This window comes from Fukomys damarensis, unplaced genomic scaffold (genome assembly GCF_012274545.1).
Source record: "Fukomys damarensis isolate Sample0158 unplaced genomic scaffold, DMR_v1.0_HiC HiC_scaffold_14, whole genome shotgun sequence".
NCBI lineage: Eukaryota > Metazoa > Chordata > Mammalia > Rodentia > Bathyergidae > Fukomys > Fukomys damarensis.
Window position 1 is genome coordinate 83,039,822 of NW_022900926.1, and position 14,144 is coordinate 83,053,965.

Genomic DNA, 14,144 nt, shown 5'->3' on the forward strand with positions numbered 1-14,144 from the left:
TTAATTGTCATTTAACAAAGACATGAGTAAATTGTATGGAGAAGGATATTTTTTCTTTTTAGTTTCTATACATTGTACTGTTGTATTTTGTTGTTATTTTTTGGTTGTTATAGTTTTGGATACCTGACAGAAGCATAACAAAGTAAAAATTAACGACTTATTTGTGTACAAGGGTTCTTACATGGTTTTGCCTTGCTTAGGAATTAGGCAGACCTGAAAAGATAGGTTGTTTAAGCTCAGAAGACTGGATTTTTAAAGCAGGGGAACTTACAATCTTCAGCAAATAAACACCAACAACAAAAATCATACGTTGAAATATTGTTATTTTCTGAAACAAAATTTAAAAAATACAAAACATCTTTTAAGAGTATATTATATTTTATGGGTATTTTCACTTGAGGCATTTTTTTACAAATTTTTTATTATAGATGTTATTTGTTGGATATTATGTATTACAAATATTTTCTTCCAATTTTCTGTTCAATTAAACTGACTTCCAAAGTAAATGATTTAAGTTTTAAATTTAGTTGTATGTGTCGATTTTTTTAATGTATCTTCTATGTTGTTAAAAAAATATTTAATTTTACATTTATCTCTTTAGTTTATCTCTTTTTAAGAAAAGCAGTGAGGTGGAAAATCTTTTAGATCTTGGAAATGGATGTTAACTTTTATAGTGAATGAGCTATACTTCACTGATTTGAGATTCCACATCTTTTTGATCTTTTTCTTCCCTATTCTTGCTATTTGTTGTCTTTTCCCGGACCATTACTGTTTTGATCCAGAATTTATTTTGTTTGTACTTCTGATAGGACAAGTCTCTTTTCTTTCATTTTCCTTGGTGTTTTAATGGAACATGTTATTCCATTGTGTTTATTTTTAATATGTTACCCAATGTTGACTGGAGCACACTTAGTGATAACCTATTATAACAGTAGTTAAAAGTTTTGGCTTTTCAGTGAGATAAAATTAGATTTGAATCCCAATGAATTAAGAGATACATAACATGTCTTTCAACTTGTATTTCTTTTTTTCCATCTTTTTATGTATGTATTTGGTATTGGAGATCAAACTAAGGACCTTGTGCTTGGGAGGCAGGTACAGCACCACTGAGCTAAATCCCTGGCCCTCAACTTACATTTCTTGAAGCATGTCTACATGATAGTCTGTTCTGTTTTAAAAATATTTTTTAGCAGTTCCTGGGAACTTGTTGCATTAAAAAAATTTTGTAGCTGAATTCTAAAACAATGATGAAAGTAAGTGTTTGAAAAAGGTTTTGGGTTTTTTTATTTTTTACTGCCTTTCAACTGGTATAGAATCAGAGGTTGGAAAGGTACCTTTAGTATAGACAGGTTGGTCAATCTTAAACCAACAGATGACAGTATACCTTGCTTTTAGTTCAGATTATCTTCAGTAAAAAAAAATCCTCTAATGAACAAGCAGAAGTTTTCCCTGGGGTTTTGTGTAAAGTTTTTGATTAAACAGGTTTTTTTGTTTTGTTGTTTGTTTTTGAGACAGGGTCTCATTATGTAGTTGAGACTGACCTGGAACTCACTGTGTAGCCCGGGCTTGGTCTCGAACTCACAGCGATCCTCCTGCTTCAGCCCTGCCGAGTGCTGTCATTGCGGGTGTGTGCCTCCACACCAGGCCCAGGTTAAAAGGTTCTTTGTCTTTGTGTTTGTGATATGCTGAAAAATATAGGTTAAGTGGTTATTTATCCTTGTTTTTATGGAAAAATTTTGTAATGTGCTAAAAAATACCTAGTGAAGTCTCAATTCTCAATCATGGGTGAAAATGTCATTCACAGCTTTTCCCACCATCATGGCATTTACTACATCTCCATTTAGATATCCATTGGCTGGTACTAGAAATTCTTCATGTGCTGGGTGAAAAACTGAGTAAGTTCATGGATTTCTCATTATGCCCTTTTTAAAAAAATCTAAATTTTAAAATTGCTTTTTAAAATTACGAAAATCATAAGTACTTTGATGTTTTTTAAAAGTCAAGCTCTGAAGTAAAAAATAATTTTACTGCCTTTTTTCAGGAGTAGCTTGGTCTATTTGATTTACCATCTACTAGTACATAGATATAGACGCTTAGCTAGACTTTGTTTTTCTTTTTAACTATAACTGCTGTACCATTTAGTGTGGTCTTTCATTTTTTTAGAGATCTGTTCATGTTAGTACATATAGCTGTACTTTATTCATTTAAGAGCTGCATTTTATGAATTGGTAAAGTTTATTTAGCCATGTCTATTATTTGAAGGTTTCCTTTTTTTTTATAATACCAATAATGTTTTACTGAACATACAGGTACATATCCACACATACTCACACATACACACATCTTTTATCTGTATATATACAATTTTATAAGAGAGATTCTTAGGAGTAGCACATTGTAGCTTTATTTCTATTAACTGTGTGTGCCTTTACTTCATATTTTTGTCAACAGTGGACATTACTGTTTTTATTTTTACAACTTTTAATCTGTGATCTTTGGTTACCAATGAATTGGAACATCTTTACATAATTTTATTATCTCTTTGTAATTATCTCAATAAGCTCTTCATTATCTTTTGCAGATTTTTTTTTCTTAATAGGAGTTTATGCTCTGGATAGCAATGTTGCCTCTATATTTCTTGATCTTGCTGTTTAGCATCTTCAGGTTCCTGTACCAAACTCTTTGGATTGTAAAGATATGTATTACCTAAATATTTGCTTTTTAGTTTTTAAGTTAATTTTCAAAGTACACACATATATATGTGTGTGTAAACTTATGTACATACACAAACATACAAAGGTATACAAACATTTACCATTTCCTGTCGCTGTGACTATTTTTTGCATAGTATTTCCTAAGAACAATACTCTAGAAGACTTACCTGTGATACAGGTGCCATTTTTGCTTATAACCTTTGTTTACTCTATTTTAAGCCACAAACAATTACATATGATTATTTTGTCAAAAGAATAATGTTTTGGGGCTGGGGATTTAGCTCAGTGGTTCTACCACCTGCCTCGCAAGCACAAGGTCTCAGGTTTGATCCCGTTACCAAAACCAAACAAACAAAAAACAAAACAGAATAAGTTTTAGAAGTGTTGTTGGTTAGAATTATAGGTAAAGATTTTCTACTGTTTCCTCTCTTATTTTGAAGTGAAATAACATTAATGCTTTTCAAAGATACATATCAGAGAAAGTTAAAGAGAACTTTAGTGTAAGTTTATTTAATTGTACTTTAAAGGATTAGAAATGTTTTCAGTTAATGTTTCAGGGCTCATATAAAGTGATTGCTGTCAAAATTCAACTTTTATTTGTAAAAATTTTTAACTGTATTTCACAAAGGTCAACATTCATTTTTCCTTCTGATTTAGTAAAATGTCATGTACTTTTAAGTAGAATTTATTTCATTACATTTTCAGAACAAGCTGTATATGGTCATCACTTTATCAATCTGGCAGGTGACAATTTAACCAATGTCAGCCTATTTGAAGAACATTGTGAAAATCTTTTATGTGATTTAATAAGCCTGTCACTCTGCAGGTATGACAAGGTAATGCTTTAAAAGTTACTTATTTTGATAATCTATGATAATAGTTCTTATTTTATATGGTTTAATTTCTGAATTTAAGATAGTTTACTTATTATTTCTTTTAACTTTATATTTAGTTTCTATTTTCTAGGAACAAATAGAATTTTGATTTAAACATCTACAACAAGCTAGAATTAGTATTTTAAAAATTTTTAAATGGTACATAGAAGCAAAAATTATACATGTTTATCATGTAAAAGATGATGCTTCAATACATGCATACATTGTGTAATGTCTTAATGAAGCTAAGCATGTGTAGTCCTCAAACATTTATCATTTGTTTATGGTGAAGACTTTCAATTTTTCTAGGCTAGGTTTTTAAAATGTAGTGTACGTTATTGTAATATATGGGCACCCATCTGTTTAATACCACACCACATCTTCTTACTTGTATCTTCTTGTATCCATTGATGAACTTTTCCATATCTCTGTCTTCATCCCCTCTCCCTATCCTCTAGTAACTACCATTCTACTGTCAACTTCTATGAGATCAGCATTTTTAGATGTCAAATAGATCATGCGGTACTTTTGTGCTTGGCTTCATTCACTTAACATAATGATCTCCAGTTCCATCCATATCATCACTAATGACAAGATTTCATTCTCTCTCAAGGCTAACTAATATTTATTGTGTACATGTACTATACCACTCATTAGTTGATGGAAACTTAGGTTGTTTCCATGTTTTGGCTGCTGTGAATAGCCCTCAGTGAAAGTGAAAGTGCAGTTATCTCTTCAGCATACTGATTTTATCTTCTCTGTTTATATACCCAGTAGTGAGATTACTAGGTCATATAGTAGTTTAATTTTCTTAGGAATTCTCATATTGTTTTCAATAGTAGCTGTAATAATTTTCATTCCTACTAACAGTATGTAAGTATTCTCTTCTCCACATCTTTGTCAGCACCTGTTATCTTTATCTTGTGTGTGTGTGTGTGTGTGTGTGTATGCACGTGTGTGCGTGCGTGCTGAGAATTAAACTCAGCCTTGCACAAGCTAAGCTATATGCCCAGCCCCTTTTGTCTTTTTGATAATAGACATTATAACTGGAATGAGGTGATAGGTGATATCTCATTATGGTTTTGATTTGCGTTTCCTTGATGATTAATATTATTGATCATTTTTAATATTCCATTTGACCATTTGTATATCTTTTTTTTAGAAAATAGATTTATTGCCTGTTTCTGGATAATATTTTAGCATTTTTGAGTTTTTTCTCTTCTTTCCAATTCTTTTTTTTTAATTAGTACACACAGTGTAGTATGATTACACTCCTTTGAGAAGCTAGTGCATGTACATAACATTTTAATTCCTTTTTCATCCTTTTCCCTCTCTCTTCCCTGTATCTCTTAGTCCCTTTCCCTTTTGTAAAAGATCTGTCTTCCTTTTTCCCTTTATCTATTTATCATTTTGCCCTTTATTTATATTTTTGGTTTCTCATAAGGGAAATGATGCCATGTTTAAGCTTGTGTGTCCGATATATTTTACTTAACATTTTTGTCTCGAGCTACAGATGACTCAAGTTTATCCTCCTATGTGAAATGGTAATACTTCATTGTATATAAATACCATACTTTCTGTATCCATTTTGTTGACAGACATTTAGGCCACTCCTAAGATTTAGCTAGTATGAATTGTGCTGCTATAGTCATGATATGTGTATGTTATTGCAATATGATATCTTCACTCTTGAGTCAAATGGTATTTCTAGATTAAGGTTTTTAGGTAATCTTCATCTTGATATCCATAGTGGTTGTACTAGTTTACATTTTCACCAACAATGTAGAAATACTTCCTTTTTCCCCACAGCCTTGCCAACATTTGTTATTATTTTATTTCTTGATGATAGCCATTCTTCCTGGAGTATAATGGGTTTTCAATTAGGGTTTAATTTGCATTTCTCTAATAGCAAGAGATGATTAACATTTTTTTGTTGTGTTTGTTTTTATTGTACTTCTTCCAAGAAGTGTCTCTCCATTTTATTTGCCCTTCTTTTGATTGGGTCTGATACATATATATATTTTTCGTTATTATTGGTCTTAAGTCTGAGAAGTAACTGGTAATGTTATTTTCCCATTTCATAAATTGTCTCTTCAATCTGTAAAAGCTGTGAAGAGGCTTTATGATTTAATATAATCCATTTGTTGATTCTTTACATTATGTCTTGCAAAATTGGGGCCTAGAAGGTCTTTGCCTATGCCCGTGTCTTTAAGAGTTTTACCTATTTTGTCTTCCAGCAGATTCTCTTTTCATATGTAGGTCTTTGATTCATTTTAATTTATTTTAGTGCATGGTGAGAAATACAGATCTAGAGTCAATCTTCTGCACATGGATAACAAGTTTTTCCAGCAGTATTTGTTAAAGAAGCTATCTTTTCTCCAGGATATATGTCATTGGCCCCTTTGTCAAAGACCAGATGGCTTAGTATACTTGGCTTGTTTCTGCAGCCTCTACCCTGTATTATAGATCTGAAGTTTCGTGTGGGCATGGTTGGCTCACTCCCTACCTAGCTGATTTTTGTTTTTCTTTTCTACCTACTGCGTGGCATTTAGTGAATTTAGGTGTTAAATTCACCTTTCTTGAATAAATAATCTATCTGTAAGCGAGGAATGTTATCATTAATATTCACAAGAAGAAAAGGAGGAGAAAGAGGAGTTGGGGAGAAGACAAGGGTGAGAAAGTATATTTTTGAGGTTTTGTTTTCTTTTTAAAGTACAGTTGCTCTCCCTATCCTATCAAGAATAAGTAAATGAAGGCTGGGGATTTAGCCCAGTGGTTCCACCGCCTGCCTTGTAAGTGCAAGGTTCCAAATTTGATCCCCGGTACCAAAAAAAAAGAATAAATAAATGAGAACAATCTGAAATTCAACTTTTACTCAATTAGAAGAGGCTAGCCCTTTAATCTATTAGATTGCTATTAATGAAATAATAAAATAAAATCTTTAGTTACTTGGTAAATTTAAGGAAAGATTTCTATTTATTTTCATCTAAGGTCTAGACTCATGGATAACTTTTGTGTTTTTTACCTAACTACATTTATGATAAGTATTTATGGAGACAGTCATATAACATGTTCACAGCAGGGCCGTGCATGTATTTTTAGTAACCCATCAGGCTGCTTGTACCATCGGATGGGACTGTTCCATGCCACTCACTGGGACAGCCATCCATGTACTACCAGTGATTCAAGCCAGTGAGAACATGTTAAAAGTGCAGCATGATGTGTTCCTTTTTGAGAAGTGGAAATTTTTAGATTATTGTCACTTGTTTCATTTTATAAGCATAAATTCTACTTGTAGTGCTTATAATTAGTGAATTAACCAGGTATGATCAGTAATGTTATTTTGAATTATTATTATTATTATTATTGGGGGGGTAACAGGGATCAAACTCGGGTCCTTGCACTCGTGAGGCAGGCAGTGGCACCACTAAGCTAAATCCCCAGCCCCAATAATGTTATTTGAATACAACTTATTTATTTTATTGTAGTCGGCTAAAGTATATATATTTATCATCTACAGCATGATGTTTTAGACATGTATACATTGTCGAATACCTAGACATGTACTTGAATCATTTTTTTCTGGTAGAACATTAACACTATATATCTATATATCTATATCTATATAGATATAGATATATAGATATATAGATGTATGTTCATTGAAGTCATCTTTTTGTCGTATAGATTTCTTGAATTTATTTCTCTTACCTGATGGAAATACCTTTGAGTAATATCCCGTTTTCTTCTCTAGCCCCTGATAACTGTTCTACTCACTGTTTCTTTAATTTCAGTCTTTTTAGATTTCACATCAGTGACATTTTGTGGTATTTGTCTTTCTGTGCGTGGCTTCTTTCACTTCACATAATGTTCTCCAGCCTCCTCCATCCATGAAGGTGCAAATAGCAACCAAGTTTTTAAAAGACTGAATAGCCGGGCGTGGTGGCTCACACCTGTAATTCCAGCACTCTGGAGGCTGAGGCAGGAGGATCGCTGTGAGTTTGAGACCAGCCTGAGCTACATAGTGAGTTCCAGGTCAGTCTCAAGTACATAATGAGAACCTGTCTCAAAAAAACAAACAAAAAAAATTAAATTAAAAAAACCTAAAAGACTGAATAATATTTGTTTTTTTCTGGAACCAGGAATCAAAGTCAGGAGTTTCCGATTGCCCAGCAGGCTTGTTGCCACTGAGATGGGTCCCCAGCCCCTGAATAGTACTTCTTTGTGTATATATCCCACTATTTTTTATTCATTCATCCACTAATGTATACTTAGATTGAATTTTTTTTTTTTCTTGGTTATGCCTGCAATGAACATGGACGTACAGATACTTCTTTGATGTACTGATTTCATTTCCTTTAGATATATACTCAGAAGTAGGATTGCTGGATCATAGTTTTGTGTTTTATTTTTAAGGACTCTCTATACTGTATTCCACTATGGCTATACTGTTTATATTCCTACATATATGACATGAGATCTTATCCACGTTTATTTCATATTTCTGTGGTGACTAGTGATGTTGACTTTTTTCATATATTTCTTGGGCCATTTTTGTCTTTCTGGAAATAGCTGTTCAGGTCTTTTGCTGATTTTTTAATCTATTTTCTTCCTATTGAATGAGTTCTTTGTGTTTGTTATACAGTTGGACATTAACACTGTATCAGGAACAAATTTGCACATATTTTGTGCTGTTCCACAGGTTTGTCTTCACTTTGTTTTCTTTCCTGAGCAGATTGTTGCCATTTTAGATTAACATAATCCCATTTGTCTATATTCACTTTTACTGTTTTTACTTTTGACATCATATCTTGGAAAGCATTACTCAAACCAAATGTCATACAGCTTTTTTTCCTATATTTTCTTAATAATAATTTTATAGCTTCATGTCTTACTAAGTCTTTAATCCATTTTGAGTTGTTAATTGTATACGGTGTGAGGTAACCATCAAAAGTCATTATTCGATGCTTGCATATACAGTTTTTCCAATGGATTTTTCTAGTCTTATTGAAGAGATTATCCTTCACCCATGGTGTGTTCTTGTATTTTTATCCAAAATAAACTGACTGTAAATGGGTGCACTAATTTCTAGGATTCTTTTCAGTTCTGCTTTTTATGTCAATGCATACTGTTTGATACATGTAGTTTTGTAGTGTATTTTGAAGTCAGATATTCTAATACTATTATTTTTTGCTTGTTTACTCTAGAATACTTTGGTTATTTAGGTTTTTTTGTGGTTCTGTGAAAATTTTCAAATTGTAGTTTTTTTCCTATTTTTATGAAAAATATTAATTTTGATAGGGTTTATTACATTAAATCTGGGTATGGACAGTATGGACATTTTAACAATATTATTTCTTCCAGTTTTACACAGGATATCTTTGCATTTTTTTGTGTCTTCAGTTTCTTTCATCAATAGTTTCTAGTTTTTAGCATGCAAGTTCTCACTTTCTTGATTAAGTTTATTCCTAAGTATTTCTTTTTTGGTAGCTGTTATGAATGGAATCATCTTACTGATTTCTTTCCATTAGTATATCAAAACTATGGATTTCTAAAATGTTGATTTGTACCCTTAATTTTACAACATTTGTTTATCAGCTCTAATATGTTCTGGAGGATTTTTTAGGATTTTCTATATATAAGAGCACATCCACTGCAATTAGGAATAATTTAACTTCTTCCTTTCAAATTGGTATCTTTTATTTCTTTCTCTTGCCTAATTGCTCTGAGGAAGCTTTCTGGTACTATCTTAACAGTTTCTTTTGTTTTATTTTGGTTTGCTTTTTTGGTTTTTTGAGACTGAGTTTCATTCTATAGTTGAGACTGTGTAGTCCAGGCTTGTCTCAAACTCAGCAATTCTTCTGCCTCAGCCTCCAGAGTGCTGCGATTACAGGCATGCACCACCATTCCCAGCTTTTTTTTTTTTTAACTATGTTTTATGTTAGAAATGTATATTAACATAGGTGAAATATTGAAAATTTTATGAGTAGTAGTCGTCTTTTCTTGCAAATGTCTACATTATTTATAACTGGTCAGAATATTTTGTTACCGAAATGGAAAATAATTTGAGAATTGCTTAACATGTATGAATCCCTATTATAGTATGTAAAACTTTTCTTCTTTATGGTGAATCACAATTTATTTTGTAATCTTTTCATTAGAAGTTTTTGTGGTTGTGGTGGGAGGCCACTAAATGAGTTAGATTTAGGTAAGCAAACAGTATCCCTGAGGTTAAATCTACCTTACCTCCTGTTTTTATAAGTAAAAATTTTACTGGAACACAGCCCCATCTATTTCTTTAACCTGTTGTCTGTGGCTACTGTTGCACTACTGTCTTAAATATTTAGTATTTGGCCCTTTACACAAAAATTTGTTGAACATCAGACATAATGTATAAAGCAGAAATTGAATTTGTTTGCATATTTTTAAGGAAGAAAAAAATCAAATTTGCCCTGTATTACTGTTTGTAAAAAGGAAATTGATTTTAAAAGTCAAATGGCATCTTTGTGAAGTTTTACATAAATTATAATACTTTTACTTTTTTAGGGTTTTTTTTGTAAGTTTATTGGTACATTTTAGGTGCATACAGCACAGTTACATTCATCATTGGGATCTTGTACCTTTACATGATGTATCTTGGTTCTTATTTTTTCCCCATTTCTCAGCCCTCCCTTCAATACCCCCCCCGTTATAAAGACTTTGTTTCCATTTTTTCCTTTTCTTGTATATTTTTCCTTTCCCTTCTTTCCTCTCTCCAACACCTCCTGCTTCCCCTACCCCTTTAGACCTTTTCTTCATATTTCACACTATCAGTTACACATTTTGATCCTTTTGTACACTTTGTTTCTTACACTAGAGAAACTATTTGGTATTTACACATATGTGCTATTTATTTCACTTAAGAGTATGGCCTCAATGTGCATAGGATACATTTTTTAAATAATCCTTTTAAAACAATGAGATATGTGGTATGTAAAACTTTGCTGATTGCTTGTAAATGACTTGTTTTGGTTCTTTTCTACAGATTAGACCTTCTGAAGCATTAATGAGTGATCATTGTCCTTGTTCATGCATGAAAGAATTATGGGTTCTACTCATACATATTCTAGACCACAGACGTAAATGGTCTCTCTCAGAAGTAAGTTGGAAAATTTATGTTTAGTAATAACTAATTAACTCTTGCTTTGAATTTATTCAATATATTTGGCCAAGAAAAATCTTAGGTTCCTTCTCTACAGGAAGGTAGTAACAGCGACCAAACAGCATTAGCTGATTACCAAATACTTAATTTATTTTTTAACCTTAAATTAATAAGATAAATCTAGAAGTCCAAAATTTGACTTATTTCTCAAGTTATTTGTTGTATTAAGAATGTTTTAGGTTAAAATATTTAATACCTTCTAGTAATCCAGCAAACATTGGAGTCAGAAAATGTGGCAGAATTAGATTATTTCAGGTGAAGTAAGACACAAGCTTCTATTATTCAATTTCATAGCATCATAATTCAAGGAGGGGCTGGGCATGGTGGCGCATGCCTGTAATCCCAGCACTTGGGAGGCTGAGGCAGGAGGATTGATGCAGAGTTCGAGACCAGCCTGGGCTACACAGTGAGTGCCAGCAGTCTGAACTACATAGTGAGACTCTGTCTCAAAAAAAATAAAAAAATAAAAAAATAAAAGTAATAATAATTCAAGGAGGGAAAAAGACAAACAGAAAAGAGGAAATGGGAAATTTTCTTTCTCCTTATTTTTAATCAGGTCTTCAGAACAGGCCTTTATTTTATTTCAAGTGTTACAGATTATTGGAAAGGAGAGATATTCATAGGAAGAAGTAATACAAACAATCCACTGTGAAACAGTACTAAAAATCATTTATTATATATGAAAAAATGCTTTGGATTTTTTTTTCCCACGGAGTTTGGGATTTTCCAATATTTTACAATTTAGGGTTGGGGCTACTATCTAATTTTTAATTACAGCTCTATTTTTGCAGATTGACAGTTGTTGTATTCATTTTGAGTTTTTAACAGCAAGTATGTAACAGTGTTTTTTCTTTTTGAGTAAGAATTTTTTCCTCCTTGTACCTTGGTTTTGCTGAATAAGCTTTAGCTTTCTACAGTGAAATTTAGGTGTTGCAAAGTCTTAGGAGTCTTCTGGTTTTTTTAGTTGTCAGGGCTTTTTTTAAAAAACCTTTTTGATATAATAAACATAAATATATCTATTTTCTGTAAGCTGTTACTTACCAGAATTTTATATTTCCTTAGACATATTTATTTTATAAAGTCCAGTCTTGAAATATAAACCACATATAGCTAATGTGGGTATGTTCATACTGCTACCAGTAATCTTTTTTTTTTTTTACATTTAAACATAAAAATAGGTGCAATATAAAATGTTAAATTGCAGAAATTTACACAGTAGCATGTATTGTTTAAATGATTTGCATATTCATTTTATTTGGTAACTGGACGTATTTTTAAATGATGAAAGTTTGAGGTCATTTCACTTTTTTTATTACAACTAAAATAAGTTATATTATTGGCAGATTTGGGAGGCTGTTTTGATCCTCAAAATAGCAGTTTCCATTCCTGAGTGTAAGATAGTTTGAACATCTTGCTAAAAATAATCATTCTGGATATCATATGAAAAACACATTAAATGTGTCAGTAAACTAATAGAAAGTATAAATACAGAGACCAAGTACCTAATGTAAGTGAGATCTCAGTCAGCTGAACAGTACGTCTGCTCCATAACCTTAGAGGTTATTGAATTGTCTGTTTATCTTTCATGCATTATAGTGTATAAGAGTAGAAAATAAAGCTCAGCGTTAATTCAAATTGGTAGCTCACTAAATGCCAGCTGTCCATAAAGCTGGCCAAAACATGAACTCAAAGCTTAACTTTTAAGGAATATTGTCTGTCTGTTTAACTGGCATTTTGCATAGGCTTAAAATTGCTTTTACATGCTATCTGTTGTAATCCAGAACTTGTATAGAACTTAAACTTACACTTTATAGCATGAGTTCGTATTACCTGTATTTTACTGACTTCTGAGTAGCCAAAGATAATGAATGTATATCTATCTAAACTCATGTTCTTCCACATAACCTCCACAGAAAATGTAGAACAAGAATAAAAAACTTCCACCAAACGTACTTACAACAACTAGGAAATAGGACTGCTCAGAGCAAGAGATCTAGCTGTGGCCATAAAATTGGTCTAAAGCAATTGCCATTATGGAAAAATCTGAAAACTGACTATAGAAACAATATATGATTATGCACAAGGAGAAAGTATTCAAAGACAGAGCTTTGGAGGGAGAAAAGGCAGAAAGGAAGCAATAACATTTGGTGATTAAGAAGCAAAAATACACGTTTTGTAAGACAAAATACTGCCACCAAAAAAAAAGAATCCAAAGAGTTTGTACTCACTCTCCCACTACCACCACCACGTAAAAAAGAAAATAAAGGAACAATACTTTGGAACCTTACAAAAGAGACTGTCCCTGAACTAGGAATCTTTTAAACTAGTCTGAATTTACAAAATGAAAAGAATGAAATTAAATAAGCTTGTAAAAATAACTAGAAGAAAATTAAAAACATAGTCACTCCATCTGATTAAACCCTCTTCCCCAGGAACAACTATAAAGGAGAAGAAAAGTAAGACAACTTTATAGAGCTAGAAAACCTGACAGATACCACAAGTAATAAAATTTAACCAGAAAAAAATAAATTGATCTCATATACCCCTGATATGATGCATTAAAAAGAACAAAATATTTCTGAGACTTTCTTGACAAAAATGCTTAATGAGAAATATCAGTAGTCAAATATGAAAAACTGGCCTGTGGTCTTAAAAACTGTCAAGGTTGCGGGCCAGGGATTTAGCTCAGTGGCATCACACCTGCCTTGTAAGTGTAGGAGCCAGGGTTTGATCACTGGTACCGAAACAAAAATGTGCCAAGGTTGTAAATGATAAAATCTGAGTTGTTACACATTAAAATTAAAGGAAGGACATGGTAGCTAAATGAAGCTTATAATTGGCTAACAATGGTGTAGGAGGGAAATTTTGATAATACTTGTTAGAAATTCCATATAGTATCAAGAAACAAAGATGGAAAATATCGGAGTGATTAAATGACATGAATTGGGCATGGAAAAAGTTGTGACTATTAGGTAAAGTATCTGATAAATATATATTTAGTTATAGTTATAATGGGGAAAAGAGTAGAACAGAGTAAATACTTGAAGGAAAAATAGTTTTCCAGTGTTAGTGCAAGCTAATCAGAACAAGAAATGTAGATACGTAAACCACTTCAGGTATGTAAAAGAAAAGTGCACTGAGATGCATTATAATGGAATTATAAAATATTATAAGACAAACAGATTCAGTGCTTCATGTAGAAAAGTTTCAGAGTGAGAATTAGATGGGCAGCTGACTTCTCAACAACATTAGAGACCAAAGGAATGCTGTCATTGTTTTAAAATAAAACGTTTGTTAACCTAAAATTCTTCCCCCACCAGTCTTTTAAGAGCAAAGTGAAATACCTGTTTTCAG

At 32.1% G+C, this 14,144-nt stretch overlaps 1 protein-coding gene across 2 annotated transcripts in view; it reads left to right on the forward strand.

Annotated features, from left to right (window-relative positions):
• The window catches only part of Mms22l (MMS22 like, DNA repair protein), a 125,229-nt gene that overhangs the window by 10,115 nt on the left and 100,970 nt on the right, over positions 1-14,144 (forward strand). For both annotated transcript variants that reach the window (XM_010637365.2, XM_010637366.2), the window contains exons 7-9: positions 1,805-1,895; positions 3,420-3,550; positions 10,614-10,727. In XM_010637365.2, coding sequence (XP_010635667.1) covers positions 1,805-1,895; positions 3,420-3,550; positions 10,614-10,727 — 336 coding nt within the window. The remainder of the gene's footprint in view (positions 1-1,804; positions 1,896-3,419; positions 3,551-10,613; positions 10,728-14,144) is intronic.